Source organism: Egretta garzetta, unplaced genomic scaffold (assembly GCF_000687185.1).
Source record: "Egretta garzetta isolate BGI_Z169 unplaced genomic scaffold, ASM68718v1 scaffold79, whole genome shotgun sequence".
Classification (NCBI taxonomy): domain Eukaryota; kingdom Metazoa; phylum Chordata; class Aves; order Pelecaniformes; family Ardeidae; genus Egretta; species Egretta garzetta.
The window spans coordinates 7,942,661-7,958,788 of record NW_009260791.1 but is presented as its reverse complement, the minus strand read 5'-3'; the positions used below and the strand labels follow the sequence as shown (position 1 = coordinate 7,958,788).

At 37.7% G+C, this 16,128-nt stretch overlaps 1 protein-coding gene across 1 annotated transcript in view; it reads left to right on the top strand.

Moving 5' to 3' along the window:
- The window catches only part of COCH (cochlin), a 22,632-nt gene that overhangs the window by 3,897 nt on the left and 2,607 nt on the right, over positions 1 to 16,128 (top strand). The window contains exons 2-8 of the mRNA XM_009646630.2: positions 1,210 to 1,366; positions 9,996 to 10,129; positions 11,295 to 11,357; positions 12,177 to 12,221; positions 12,310 to 12,457; positions 14,209 to 14,312; positions 15,724 to 15,950. Coding sequence (XP_009644925.1) covers positions 1,210 to 1,366; positions 9,996 to 10,129; positions 11,295 to 11,357; positions 12,177 to 12,221; positions 12,310 to 12,457; positions 14,209 to 14,312; positions 15,724 to 15,950 — 878 coding nt within the window. The remainder of the gene's footprint in view (positions 1 to 1,209; positions 1,367 to 9,995; positions 10,130 to 11,294; positions 11,358 to 12,176; positions 12,222 to 12,309; positions 12,458 to 14,208; positions 14,313 to 15,723; positions 15,951 to 16,128) is intronic.

Here is a 16,128-nt window from a genome sequence, read left to right as displayed (position 1 = left end):
CCCTGATCCCTGAAACATACTCTCCTTGGGATGTAGTGCATTGTATGCACAGATACATTGGCCAGCCTCTGTCAGCTCCAATCTTAATATTGTGAAAAAGTAAGAATCCGAGCCCATATAGAAAAGGTTCTTGCACATTCTAGTGCTCAGCAAGGGCAAGATGTCCTCTTAGGAATTTCAGAATAAATATCCAGTCATGGTACTTATGATGCCGAATTGATGTCGATCGAAGCCAAAGCTCTAATTCGCTGTGCTATCAGACCAGCTGAATGTGCTGTCCTGTGTAGCAGAAGGATGGTAGTTAAGTACCCAAGATAATGACCTCTAAGTTTTCAAAAGAAAAAGCATCAATTTGCTAAGCAAAATTATATACTGGTGACTGCTGTAAATCTGTGTCTGGATACCTACATTGCACACATGCAAGCACAGTGAAAGCTTAATGATGATAATCTGAGGAGCAACTTTTAAGAAAAAAAAAAAAAGGCAGAGTTCTGTGTGAAAAGTGCATGTGCCTCAGCTGAATAAATAAGTTCTGTCTCACTGGGTGAATCTGACGGTCCGTTTGCACAATGATCATGATGTAAACTTCATTGTAATGAATTGATATGAATGTTGTAGATGTTCCTATATTACTAGAGCAAGGAGATGGGTGTTCCTTTTCTTTTTACACTGCCCTGAGTGGGCTTTATTGCCTAAGGGAAACGTTGCTGTCGACCTGCCACTGGAGAGATTAATAGATATCTTGTGGCTGGAGTTTACTGTGGGCATGTCAGAATCATTTAATTTCTCCTTTGGAGAGTGTTGCCTACTCCTGGGTTTTGCCAGTGCAAGGAGGCCTTCCCCTTGCCCTTTTGTCTCTGCAGTAAACTTACAGATGTGAATTGCTTTTCCTCCCATAATATTCTTTAGGTATTATTTTAATATTGGTTTAGTGTTTGCTTTTTTTTTACCCTTTCTACCTTTTTCTGTCACTTCTTTCCCATAAGTAATTTAAAAGTGTGTTCTTTATCATAACTGTACATTTGTAAGCTCCAAAGATGTCTTTACAGACATACCAGAGCATAAGATGAGACACTGTACCTAATTTCAAATTCAAACATTGCTTTAAGCTTGGAAACTGTGGAGAAATTATAAAAAACCAAAACAAACGAAAAACACAAAACAAAACCTTAAGATTTTCAGATCACAAGTTCTTCTTTTTTTCTTTAGCTTCCACTGCTATCACGTGCTTTACAAGAGGACTTGACCTTAGAAAGGAGACAGAAGATGTCCTTTGCCCAGCAAACTGTCCTCTGTGGCAATTTTATGTCTTTGGGGATGGAGTTTATGCCTCTCTTTCCAGTATCTGTGGAGCTGCCATACACAGGTAAGTCAGATGATTGCTAATCAATGTGTTAAGCAAGTCTATATAGTCTTGCCATGCTTTTAAACCTTAACATTTTGATGCCATCATAATAAAGATCTTTCTGGACTTTTTGAGTTATATTAGCTCAATAGGAACAGCATTAAGAGAAGAGAGAACAAGAAAAGAATGGCTGGGTGGCTTGCAAGTTATCCAAGTTGTGTTTAAGTGTTTCTGAAAACCACTTTATTAACGTTCTCTGAAATGGCACAGCAGCAGGTGGACTTTCACTGTAAGATTACTTATGTGTCACTGGTAGACAGGGTAAATAGTAACTAATTGGAGAATAAAAGCAGATTCACTTTCTGACTTTCACTTACATGACATTTTCTTCTGAAATTGTTGAAATCAGTTTTAAGCTCCTATGCAAACAGACATACGCGTGATTTGGCTGAAAGTGGTTCATAGGCTATTACTTTTAATCAGTGTTATGTTTTTTTGTTACAGCTGTTCTCTTCTGACAGCTGCTGGGCGTTAGTCTATTTAATGATCTCTTAATTAGACCAGTATCTAGCTGAATTCACTTCTCTATCAAACAGGAAACTAATGGCTAAGAAAAATATCCAGATAACCCATGTTAAATAGACATCACTAGAAAAGCAATAATTATTCCAATGGGGAAGGCAAACAGGCTGGCAGATATCCTATTAAGGTTATCTGGGGGTTGGTGGTGTTTTGTGGGGTTTTTTATGGTTTTTTGGCTTGGGTTTTTTTGAGGAAGAACAAAAATTTAATTATTGCAAGGTAAATTGTCTCTTGGATCAATTTTTAATAGAGACATTTTGGACAAAACCAGCTGGAGACAACAAGATATCAATTTCAGATGCCTGTGGAAGCCAGAGTGATTCCTGACTGTCAGTCTACAGGGAGTTTCAGACTTTGATTTTAATACTTTGAGAAAGCTTTTGGTTGTTAAAGAAGGATTTTTAGCTTCCCCTATTAACTGGCTGAACAACAAGATACATGTTCACTTAGACCTTTTGCAATACGCTTCCTACCACTTTGTAGGTGCTATGACTCTTAAGATAGAACTGACATTTTGGCAACAGAAATTTGGACTAGCATGAAGAAAAGCCTAACAATAAGGACAGAGACTAGGTGGCCTGGGATGTTATAGGAACTGCAATAGACAGTGCAGTTTCCAAAACCAGATAGACATCCATCTGGCTAGAATAACTAGATAACTATAACTGATCCCATCTTGAAGCAAAAGTACAGACTAGGTCATCCTGCCCAAATTTTTCCTAATTTATGAGAATTCTATAATTAAATATTGTGAATATATTTAAAAGTAAGACTTCATCATGCATGTAGTATAAATTAGTCGGGTATCGTGGGGGTCTGTATTTGTTTTTAAAGCTTAAGAGTTGGTTTCAAAGGTAAGTACATGTCTCCGTGTGTGTTATTGCTAGAACAGGCTTCCTTTCAATCCTTCTGTAAAAGAATTAATGCTTCCATTTAGTGTGCTTTAAGTGTCTTCATGAGTGTATAAAAAAGTTAAACTTCAGTTCTTTGCTTTTCCTAGTTTAGGCATCTACAAAAAGTTTGTGAAAGAATGTCTGGATCAAATGTCTGGGGTTTTTGGTTTTGTGTTTTTTGTTGTTTTTTTTTTTTTAAAAAAAAAAGGTTATACAGGAAAACTGAGACTTCTTCCCATTGTCTTTTTTTCTATGACAATGTTTGTACTTGGTGATGTAGCCATTTATTTTAACATTCCTTTTCTTTACTAGTTGCCAAAGTTGTCTTTACTTAAAGCAGAAAAAAAGCTCTTGCTATCAAGACGCTTTTTACAAAGGGATTGAAGACTTGAGTGTTTTGAAAAGTCACAGAAGTTCCTAACCAGTTGAACTAGGCAGTGGTCTTGAGCCTCCCATGCCAGTGGTGACTCACAGTTAGAGAAGTCCCACCAAGAAAGCTGTTGGAGCTTGGTTCTGTCTCAACTGGGGAATAACTTTTGTAAAAGGAGGAGGTACAAGAAATGGAAGACACAAACTTCTTTTCAAGATTTGCATAGTCTTCTCCTAGATAATAAAACACAGGCATTTATACATCACTTAGCTCTTCACTGAAGTCTGTACCTTATAAACTATGTGTAGTATTGTTCTCCATCCCAGAAGCACAGGAGTATAGAAAAATCCATATTTTTCCATAGTAAGTGTCTATAAATGATACTATTTATGAAATGTGCACCCTGTTTGTAAAAGCTGCATCTACTCATTGGTTTCCACAGACACTGCAGGAACAATGAGGGCTCTAACAGCAATGAAGGGATTAAAATATCGTCACCCTTCTAATCTGTGCCTTCCAGTAAGGATGTAAATTAACAGTGTTCAAGTCTTCTGAATTTGATAGACTGTAGTAAAGAATTTTGAAAAAGCTGAATATAGGTGTAAATATCCTGTTTAGGAGAACAGCTGGTTTTTGAAGACTTCCTTTAAGTTGGGGGCTTTCATACTCAGACGAGAATTTGCTACATGAGAATGTTTTGTCGATATGGCTGCTAACAGTTGCAGCAAAAAATACTAGTCCTGGTAAAAAAGGATTGATGAATGGAGGAGAGGCGATAGCTGTTTAGGTCTCAACAAACTTTAGTGCAGGCTGCAAAATCCAACAGGAACATGCAAAATACTTGCTCCTTGTCACTGTGTTGCAATGGGTAAATGATCTTGGAATTACTTTGACAGCAATGAGATATTGCTAACAGGTAATCACTATAATTTGCTGTTACCATGATGTAACTAAATACATGCTTTGAACATCTTGTAAATTTCTTCCAAATAACTGAAACAACCACATCTAGTTTAAAACTAGGCATGTCCTACATTACATTGCATGGTGAGTGCAACATAGCTCGATACCTTAAGTACTGTTGAGTACCAGGCCTGTGCCACTACAATGACTCTTGCTATTATCTTACAGAAAGCACCATCAGACAGCTATCCACCATTTCAGGAAGTGTCAGTCTTGGGAGCAGTGCTTGCTTATTTTTTTTAAACTGAAAATTCTTGTGTGAGTGTGGGTCAATTCCCCCCTCCACATACACTCCAGTTTGTGTGCCAGGTCCAAACTGAGGCCTGATTCCTTAATTTTACATAAACCAAATAATGCTGATTTCTATGAGTAGTTCCATTACTGCCAGGCACAAGAAAATACTATATAATGCATGTAAAGAATTTAGCAGAATTCAGCTCTGAATAATTCGGTATACTACGGATGAATAAGCTTTCTGCCTGTTTTACTTTGTTACATTTGGCTTTTTCTTTCCTTATTTTATGTGCAATTACTCTCAGGGAACAGAATATTTATTTAATATTGTTCTTTTTCTGGGCAGAAGAATAAAAGGTTTATTTATCAGGGGAAGAATGGAGAACCTCCTACCAGGCTGGCACTATGTAGGCATGAAGAACTGATTTAAATCTACCACTGAGTGATTAATTGGATTAATAATCAGAAGGTCAAATGAAGGACTAGGTTCTCAGCTTGTGCAGTTCTGTTCTAGTGCCAGTTCCACTAAATGGAGACCTAGCCCAGTGTTTAGATGCTAAATAGGCATGTAAAATTTTTCTTAACCTTCCTAATTGGTCACAGGGTGGAACCATTTCTAATTAAACATTGGGGGCCTGGAACTCAAGTGTAACAAAAGCATATCATGGTGTTACCAAGCTGGCCACAAAGTGACCACCAACACAGATGATGGCCCCTGAGCTGCTGCAGCATTTGCTGAGAGAATATTGACAAAAAGGCTGTCTGGCCAGAGGGATTTCTGAGCAGCTGTAGATCCCCTGGGAAACTTTGGTATAGTGCCTGCTTGTGCTGCTGAGCCTTCTTTCCTGCCAAAAGCAACAGGAGTGCAGGGGAGACAGAAGGAGCACAACATAGGGGGTCAGCAGATGCTGGCGTGAGACCTTGAGCAGTTCCGTATCGGTGACTGAAGGCAATTGGGCAGCAGTAGGAGACTGCAGTTTGGCGAAGGGGGGGATGCTCCTTGGAGCCATGGAGAAAGGCAGATGATGTGGAAGGAGTTTGATGAAGTTGCTGATAGTAGGAAGGAAAGATGGGAATTCACTGTCTTTTCCAAAGTCCCTGAAGATAACAATTTTCATCCAGGGATGAAAATTGGCTGCTATCAACAGCCAGCGCTCTGTTAGCAATAGGAACAGGAACTCTCGGGTCAAAATTATGCTTTTGGGTAGGAGGGCAGGCCTTCGTCTTTCTACTGTCTCCCTTCTGCTGAAAAGCAGATAGCCTATCTATAGACGTATATGATGAGCATAATGATTAGCATAAAAACATACCGTGTGAGTTTCTGAGCAAACATTTTTCCTCAACCGCAAGGCTAATTTAGCTCAATATGTACTTCAGCAGCAGTGCTGCTGCCCTTGGGCTTGGGACCTTTCCTTGGCATAGAACACCTAGAATATGTTCCAATCTATTTCTCTTCACTCTTTAACACTATTATACCTCAAGGGAAAAAAAACAATGTTTGTCTCTTTCACTGATAATGTTTTATTATGTTTAGACAACTTTATCTAGCTGATCCTTACCTTACACTTAGAACTAAGCCAGTTTAAGGGAATAGCTACTTGGCTTCATCTCCCAACATTTTAAAACAAGGCAATAGCTTATAAGCATGCTGCAGAAAGTGCTCTCTCCATTGGCCAAATCTGTCACCACTCTTACAAATTCTAAGAAACAATGAAAAATTTATCCAGAGGAAAAAGTTGGGTTTTTTTTTTCCCACCAGGTGAAAATCTTGTATTTCCTCTTGTGTTTAACAGGAAATGGCATTTCAGCTTTCAACTGCTAAGATCTGCAGTTAATCTGTAAGGGTCATCTCCCATGGCTGGAAGAGTCTCTATGTGGTCTAGGCATCAATTTTGATGTGCAGGCTCCTTGAAAAATACATTCAAAATTCAGCAAAGGCAAGCCAGTCCTGCATCTCTTTCTCTGAGAGTGCAGGTAAACAGTTGTTGCACTTTACTTTGAGGAGGTGCATGAGGCTCTAAAAAGTTTCAGTCTCATCTGCTCATTTACCTCAATTCAGATTTTTAAGTATGTTTCAGTTGAAATTCCTGTATTTTATAAGACCTTTCCATATCTTCTGCTGCTCTTGGCCAGTATACTTTCTTCCATGAGCTACTGTGCAGTGAGGTACTGGATTACTTCCTCATGTATCTGCTTTTCTATTTAATTTGTGTGCCTTTTTGAATGAAAAATACCATTTAGGTATAAATTATGATCTGTTATTAACAGTGAAGCTAGGCAAGAGAACAGACTGACAGCTTTTATACAAAGTTGCTGTCAAGCAGCTCTGGCAGTAGCACGAAACATAGTGAGTAAAGAAGTGAAAGCTGTTCCAGAAAAATCAGCAGAGTTCCAGTTTAATCAAAACAGCCATGGCATGCAAGTCAGTCACACAGGTGCAGAGAAGGCTGGTGAAAATCAAAGCAGACTGTAATGACATGAAACGTTCTGAGGAAATGCATAGGTACTTCTTCACTGTTTAAATACCACTGTGGACCTACACAGGATGAATCTCACTTTTAAAGTCAATCATAAATGATTGTGGAAAGAAATTTGCCAGTCTGATTCAGAAAACAAAGGCAGACTGACAATATGGTTTATTCCACTTCAGCATATATGAGCATGTACTTTGAGTAAACTTGCTGGAAGAAACATCCCAAGTAAAACTAAAGAGATTGCAAAAGAAGGCTTAAACAGTTGTTAATTTACCTACAGAACAAAATGGCAAGAAAAGAGGAATGACTTTCATAAAGATACAGTTCATGTTATATTCACATCTAATATTAGCCCCCATTTGCATTAGAAGTAGCAGAGCTGTTATATGGAAACAGTGTATCTTCAGAAGGCAGTCTACTGTTTTGACTTGCGATGAAATACAGAATCAAATGTTTTCAATAAATAGATAAGGAGCAAATAAACCTATTCTGGTTTCAGTGGAAAGCTTCCACATTCAAGGGAGACTATCTAGATTCCCCCCTGCCCCAAATGATTCCATGACAATCAAAATGAAAAGACTAATAGACAAAATGGAACCATACAGACAAAAATGTGACTAAAGTAAGCTGAAATCACTGCTTCTGGGAATACTTCTTAAGCTGAGCTTTCAGTATGAGTGTGTTCTTGAGTTTAATTCAGCCAGCACTCAAAGTTACAAGTCCACAACAAAGGAAGGGGGAAGAGATAGTAAGCTCTTCTTGGGAGCTAAATTGGCCATAGATCAGGTATGCTGATGCAAGCCCAAAGTAGCTTCACTAAAACTGCAAATATAAACTTAAAATAGGAACTGTTCCAATTAAACACAATATAGTCTATTTCTGACATGTATTTCCTTATTGGATAAGACTGACATGCTAGCGAAGACTTGAATGCCAAAGAGAACCAGGTACTGAAGAAGAAAATTATGTTCTAATTAGACTGAAACATTCTAAATACTTTAATGTTTTATTTTTCCCAAAGATAATTTTGACTTACTGAATTTTCCTGTCCTTTAAAAACAACAGTTAGAGGCTCTGGTCTGATTTTTCTCTCACTCTTTTTAAAAGAACTGTAAAGTGCTGTTTGTATTTGCCAACTTTACAATCTGATTTTAAAGTCATTCAGGGTAACCTTACTAAAGCTGCTCTGCCTATATACTGTATATAGTATGCCTGGATGAGAAAATATTTTGAAAAATATTTTAAAACTACTATCATAATCTTCTAAGCTACAAAAATTAAATATATATATAACCACAGTTCAATTTAGAAATTCAAATCATATCTACAAGTGAGAAATGTATTTTAACAGCAGCCCACAAGGAGATTTGTGTGGAAGCTGCCTTTGCCACAGATACACAGAGCTCATATTAGCAGAAATATATGCAAGATTTTCTAAACTCTGGTCATGATTATTCTATCTTCACAATGTTTTAAATAAGATTAGACTGGTGTCTCTTTTCAAGCAAGAAGCCAAACAGATAAGAAAAATAAACACAAAGGCGCACATTGCTGTGTTTAAATAGATTTGAAATGCTTATTTGTCTCCCACAGTACTGTACAGGCCCAAGTACTACAAAGCATCAAGCTTTGACTCCCTTGTAGAGAAGCTCAACGTTGATTTTGGCCTCTAAAAATAATAACCGTTCTTTCAGTAGCACATAAAAAGAGATTTGAAGAGTTCTGGTGCCTATTCTTGTCACTAGAGGTATCCAAGTACAACCAACCACAACAGCCTCTCTTCCTGCAAAAACAGTGAAGTTCTCTCTGGGCTGCTCTTAACCCTCAAGTTTCCTAAATGCATAAATCTGTTGTGCTGCTGGGTATTCACATGATCCTCAGCCCATAAGCATCAGCAAGCTTTTCAACCTAGCTATTCCTTTATTTGTCTCAGATGGCAGGACAGACCTGGTAGGCAATCTCAAAACCTGTCTGTTGAATCATGAAATGAAACACAACAGGGAAAATGACAGTGTCCTTCTCTAAGAACTAGACTATGACCTCTAAAAACTTGTCTAGGGACTGGGTGTTTTACATTCAAATCTCTTCTCAGTTTGGAAAACTTCCTCTATAGATTTTGCTGTAAGTTTTCTTGTCGCTTCTATGTTTCTGTGCTGACCCTTCTAGCAAGGCATTAAGGACTATAATAGTCTCATAATACTGAATATGACTTTATAAGATATTTTAATCAGCAAGCTACTTGGTATTTGTTCTGATTTTTTTTTTCATTAATCCATTATAACCTGTATATTAAAGATGCATTGCAGTATGCTTAAACTAATGAAGATAGCTATGATTTGTTAACTATTACCTAAGTATTCCAAATTCTGTAGCTGCAATTTGGTATGTTACTCTACCTCTCTGTCAGTGAAAATTACACAGTTGAATTGCATCTACTCTTGATATGCTATTTCCAAGTCCAGACTGAAAGCAATCTGGAATCTTACATGGATTGAGTTAGTAACTTGCATTTATTTATTTCATTCATTTCAGATTTCACATTTAATGTTTACTACAGCTGAATAATAATAATAATAATAATAATGATAATAAATAATTTTTAGGCTCTGTTCTTATAACTATCAGTAATCTGATGGCTGCTATCAATAATGTCTATCATTTCTGACTTCAGTCTGTAGTTGCATAACAAGATCTCCAACATATCCATTACCACTATAAACACCAATTTTTCTTCCCAATTTTCCTAGCTTTGGTCATTTTTTAGTTAAGTATTCTGAATTTTGTTTCAGTCACAAATATTCATGAGGCATAATGAGCTCAAATACGTTTTGCTGGAGCTCTTTCCTTTAGAAATTGATAGGTCATTGAAACATCACTCTTCTGTGTCAGTCTGAACACTGCTAGAATTTTAGAATTTCCTGACCTTTTTTTTTTTTTTCTAAGTTTGTGTGGTGCTCTGCGGAATAGTTTCTTTTAAAAGTCTTTTCAGCAATTTATATCTTGTTTTAGCCTGAACAGAGCTGCCTGCATCTTTCTCAGGAGGCTAGTGTTCAATGTACTAATGATGGTATAATTGTATTGCATTTTCTTGTGATTAAAATGTCTGATTTACAGCAACTCTTTTTGTACCTCAGGGGAGTGATCACCAATGCAGGAGGAGCTGTAAGGGTACAGACTCTCCCAGGACAGGAAAACTACCCTGCTGTAAATGCCAATGGGATCCAGTCTCAGGTGCTCACTAGATGGGCTTCGTCTTTCTCAGTGACTCGTAGGTGGATCACACTTATTATTTTGCAAACTATATCTGAAACATTAACAGACATCTAGGAAACCGCTTCAATGCTCCTGTATGCGTAAACAAACATGATTGCTATCTGAAGTGTAGTAAGAAAACTTTTCACTTCTAACTCATTTTACTTTCATTTTTCCACAATTTCCTTAAAATGCTCTTCCAGCTAGACTAGCAAGTCTGTAGCAGAAGCCGATACATAAAATGGATCACAGTTGTTTACAATATAATGACATGGAAGCAGGCAGTTGACAGTTTAAGCTATTTAAGTAAGTCAGTGCTTTGATCCTGCTGTTGCAGTCCTGTCCTCCATCTGCTTCCAGCCATAGAGTTTTATCCCTTCTCTCCTCCTGCCTGCCTTTATGCAGGCAGTAGCACTTGTCAGGCCCTTCAAAGAGCTTGTGCAGTGTTCCCTGCAAATGGAACACTGACCCCCCAAAACCAGGAATAATGTCAACTTAGATGTGATGTGGTCATTAATCTACAATGTGACATAGTGGGTTTTTCAGAAGTTTTTGTCCACATAGTTGAGATGCTGTGCCTGATTGCAAACCAGTTATCATGCCCTGCCCCTTGGGTGAGGTTAAACCACCCTCATAAAAACATATAAAGAAGCCTGCTGGTGATATATGTTGTGGTTTCAAAAACATTAAAGTGGTATATTCTTTCCAAGTTTGGGACACAAATCTCTCTAATGCATTCTTACTGTTTACATAGCTAAAATTCAACCTGCTGTCTCTAAGATACTAGTAATTCTTGAGCAGAGTCCTTTGCTAATGAATAGCTAAGAACTTGGAATTACAGGTGCTTTTGGTTGTAAGTGAAATCCACCTCTCCAGATCAAGCCCTGAATGTATCTGCTAGAAATAATGTCTGCTATAGTTCAAAAAGTCTCATCAATTAGATACGCTGTAATTAGTAATCAGCTGCTGTTGTTTCATATGCTCAAAGGAGACGTTTATTATCTGTAAAACGACGAGTGCAATGCTGGATTGCACCAAAGGTTGCCTAGGCCTGTGTCCTACTCCAAGAGTAGCTAATGGCAGATGATGAAACATTATTGGAAATATAGCACTCTTCAAGCACTTGTAATTTCATCTAAATACATTGAAATACAGTAAATTTATTCTTCCAATTTGAACAGGTATCAAGAACACAGTGCTTGAAGCAGTTGGGCGATCAGTATCAACAGCGCGTCCTTCTACAGGTATGAGATCTCTGCAACAAGGGAAGCGGCTTGTGATAAGATGTGCTACAATGCGTGAATCCCTGACTAAAATGCTGTGTTTTCATAGGATTAGCTTATTTTTAAAGACGAAAATACATACAATATCTGGTTTTGCGGTATATCTTTCATCAGCAAAAAGAGGAATCATTTGTAGTCGAGGAGACTGATTCTGACTTCAGCAGTGTTCATGTAAATGAAGAAAAGCTTGAATGAATTTAGGAAAGTAATGTGAATAACAGAAAGGAAGGAAAGAGCTCATGTAATATTCATTTCTATTAAGTGACAGAGAAGACAGACAATGCATTCCTTCTTACACAACTACTCAACAGCTGAGTGCTGTCAGGACGTACATAGCAGAAATTTAGACGTGAATTTGTCCACAGAAATGCTGCCAATAAAAGGCTAGATCAGTTTTTATGAAGGTTAGTGGTGTATAAATACTGGAGTTGGAACTTGTTTGTGAATAGACAGTTCTAGTCACAGTTTGCTTCCAAACCATTAAATTGTACAGCAGGATTGTTAACTGAGAAAAGGTAGCACTTGGGATGGTAAGCTACACCAACCCACCCAGCTTGCTGTATTTCAGTAATCAGCGAGGCAGGCTAAACTGTTCCATTTGAAAAAGAAAATATTCTCTAAGAAGCAAACCAGTAGTAGTGCAAGTTTCATAATTAAACCAATTGACAGTTCTTACTGCAGATAGATTGCAATGTACTTCTTGGAGTCTGAGCTTTTTCTGGTTCACTTTTGGCTGTTCATCTTGTTCTTAAATGATCCATGCTGTTTCCTTCACTGAAGGTAAAAGACCTAAGAAGCCACTTGATAAAAAGGCTGGAAACAAAGGTAGGAACCCACAGATTTAACTTTTACAAAGCAAAATCCTAATGTTTATTTGGTGTTAAGTAAGTCTGATTATTTTGAATGTTCACAGACTGTAAAGCTGATATTGCATTTCTCATTGATGGAAGTTACAACATTGGCCAACGTAGATTTAATTTGCAAAAAAACTTTGTTGGAAAAGTAGCTGTGATGTTGGGAATTGGAACAGAAGGGCCTCATGTTGGAGTTGTACAAGCCAGGTGAGAACAGATCTATACAAAATCTAATGGAGTGCTTAATAAGAGAAATCAACCGATATATCACTCCCTATTTTGCAGAACTCAGTAGTGGCAGATGAATAACAAGAGAAAGCAAACTCTTTCTGGCCGTAGTACTGTTTGCTCTGTCCTACACTATCTCCGTGTGAGAAGGTGTGAAAAATTTGGTCATCTTCTGCGCCATGATGGTTGATATTTGGATAGAGAGAGCAGCCAGACTTTTCACAGCCCCTCTGCCACTGACAGTTTTGTAGGTCATCTTAGTAAAACAGCAGAAAGCACTCTGCAAAGGAGAGATGGCTCATTAAAGATGATAGAGAGAGAATTGTCACAAATGGCTATTTACATGTAGAAAACAAAAAAATGCTCTTGCCAACCTGTAGGTAACTGCAGCTAACATTTTCAAATTGTAAATGGTCACTTTTTTTAATGTTAAGACTATTCATACCTCTATGTATGTTCACAGGCTGCAAAACAGTCTGAAAGCCACTGCAACATCCAACACATTGGTAAAAGTTTTTTTGGAGCCACAGCTGAGTTTCCTAGTGCTCAGCACTAGCAGTTTTCCAAGGCTTAACCACTTTGGCTATTGCTTCTGGAATAAAGGAAGCAGAAAGAAGCCTTTAACTCTCTTATTCTAAGAAGATGAAATATCTGTTAGATTAACACAGGGTTTCTCTATCCTATCTTTCATCCTTAAAGTCTGTTCCTCTCCCCTGCCTTTAGACAACTGTGGAGTAGATGGCTGCATCTGATTTAGTGACGTAGGCTGGCTTTTGTAGTCACTAGAATGACCACCTTCACAGCACAAACCATCTGAACACCTTCAGATGCCTCTTTTAGGATGTGATGAATTCCATCCTGAAAAATCCAGTCTGTCCACTGTAGACATCAAAATCTAGGGGAAATGAGCATCACTCTTGCTGTCCTGGGTTTAAATACTATAACGTGAAGAACAGTTCCTGGAGAAACTGAGTGATCAGTTCAGCACCTTCAACATTAAACTCTTCATTAGAAATGAATCTTACAAGCAATAATCTTTATATCTCAAAATGTACCATTTTAACAGTTAATCTGCCATGAGATTCAGCACTGCAGACCCACTCTGCTTGGCACCACAGGTTAATTCTAGTGATTCTGATGCAGGATCAGGCCATTTATGCATAGCAGCATAAATGACCTGCGAGAGTTTTTCTTTCTACTCTTCGCACAACAGATTTGTTTCCTACTATAAATCAAAAGTGAAATCTGGAAACTTAGTGTAGCTAAAACCTTTGATTTCTTAAATGGAGTCAGTAGCTAACACACCTTAAAACTTCTCAAATTAAATAACTGAAACTGTTTGCATTTCACAGGAATTTTTTAAAAACAAGGTATTTCTCATACAAATAGTGGAAAACCTGCCAATTTTCAATTACACAAATGCATTTAGTTTAACATCTGGCGTGTTCTAAATTTTTTCCTGTATATATTTTCAACCTAGTGTTCTAAGCTGCTTGATAAGTGTAGGAATCAAATTATTCTTAATTTACCCACCCAGCTAAATAATTCTCTTGCTAAGGACTGTGAGAATTGCTAGAGAGGATCATACTTCTGTTTTAGGAATTAAAAATGTAAAGAGGAGTGTATTTTACCAAGAACAAAGTTATTCAAAGTGTATTTTAGCTTGTTAATGCCATAGCGCTATGAAAAATGAACTGCATGCTTTATTACTCTGGTTTATATTTCCACAGTGAACATCCAAAAATTGAATTCTATCTAAAGAACTTCACTGCTGCGAAAGAAGTTTTGTTTGCCATAAAGGAACTAGGGTTCAGAGGAGGCAATTCTAATACAGGTGAGTTCATACCTCCATGCAAATAGAAATTATTTATTTACATTTCCAAATACATATTTATTTTAATATATATAAAGTATGCGTATGTATGTTTATGCACATTGAAGTTCTTATGATTCAGTTAGGCAAGAAAGTGTTTTAAATGCCATGCTCATCTTAGGTTCAACATTTTTCCACATCTTCCATTTCATTTCCAGAAGTTAGGGCTGCTTATTATACATTTAATTAGAGTAGAAGTGCAAATACCTCTTCCTGCATTTAAACAGCAATCAACTTTTCACTAGTAACAGGGTGACATCTTGAGACAAATTCATATCTAAAAGGCTTAGCATTTCATTCTTGTTGAGTTGCTAATGAAAGGGTTAGAATAATCTTGGAATTAGTAGTAAGTGGTTGTGAAGAGATGTTTGCCAAATGAGGAAACTGAGCATTCCAAATATGTTGCATTTCACAAGCTAAATGTAAGTAGATACTCAGCTTTCTGTCTTTCAATTGGTTTGGCAGGCACTGATATATCTACTTCCTAGTTTGAAACTAGACTTTGTGGGTAAAAAAACATCAGTGGTTCTTCCTCAGCTTTACATCTTGGCTGTTGTTTTTTATTTTGTGGGAGTGGTGTGGGTTTGGGGTTTTTTTTGAGGTTTTTTTGGTTTTTAACTTATAGGTTGCTGAAGCTTCATTATTATCAAATTTTCTGGGACACTATTTTGCTTTTACACAGGGTTAGACCTGTAATCCAGCACAATTTCATATAGTGTCCTGGTTTTGGCTAATTTTCTTCATAGAAGCTAGCACAGTGCTGTGTTTTGGATTTAGTACTACAAGAATGTTGATAACACACTGACGTTTTTAGTTGTTGCCAAGTAGTGCTCAGACTACTCAAGGACTTTTTGAGCTTCTCCTGTTCAGCCGGGTGCATAACAAGCTGGCAGTACAGCACAGCTAGGAGAGCTAACCCAAACTGACCAAAGAACTATTCCATACCATATAACGTCATGCTCGGGGGGGGCAGGTGGTTAGTCGGTTGGTCGGTTGCGGGGAGAGTGATCGCTGCTCAGGGACGGATCCCGGCTTGGGGAGTGATCGCTGCTCAGGATGGACTGGGCATCGGCCAGCGGGTGGGGAGCAATTGCATTGTCATCATTCATTTTGTATATTCTGTATATTCTCTTATCATTCTCATTATTACTATTAGTATTATTTTCTCTTATTAAACTGTCTTTATTTCAGCCCATGGCTCTAACTTTTTTCTTCCTTCCCGATTCTCTCCCCCATCCCACTGAGGGAGGGGGGAGTGAGCGAGCGGCTGCGTGGTGCTTAGTTGCCAGCCGGGTTAAACCACGACATTAGGAAACTGGTATTAAAATGTAATTGCAATATTTCTTCATATTCTTTTTCTTTTCAAAACTAGGGAAAGCTTTGAAGCACACAGCTCAGAAATTCTTCTCTCTAGAAAACGGAGCACGCAAAGGAATTCCCAAGATCATCGTAGTATTCCTAGATGGTTGGCCCTCAGATGATTTAGAAGAAGCCGGCATAGTGGCCAGAGAATTTGGAGTCAATGTATTCATTGTATCTGTAGCAAAACCCACAACGGAGGAGCTGGGAATGGTGCAAGACATCGGGTTTGTTGACAAAGTAAGAGAGAATATTCTTATACTTTTTTTCAGTCATGGGTATGATTCTAGAGAATTGACTTCATGCTAAAAATCTTAATGAACCAATTCTTTTATATATAGATGTATGTATATAAAAAACTAAAATATTGTCTCAAAAATGCCAGTGAAGCTATCCCTGCTTGTAAGTGATTTAAAAG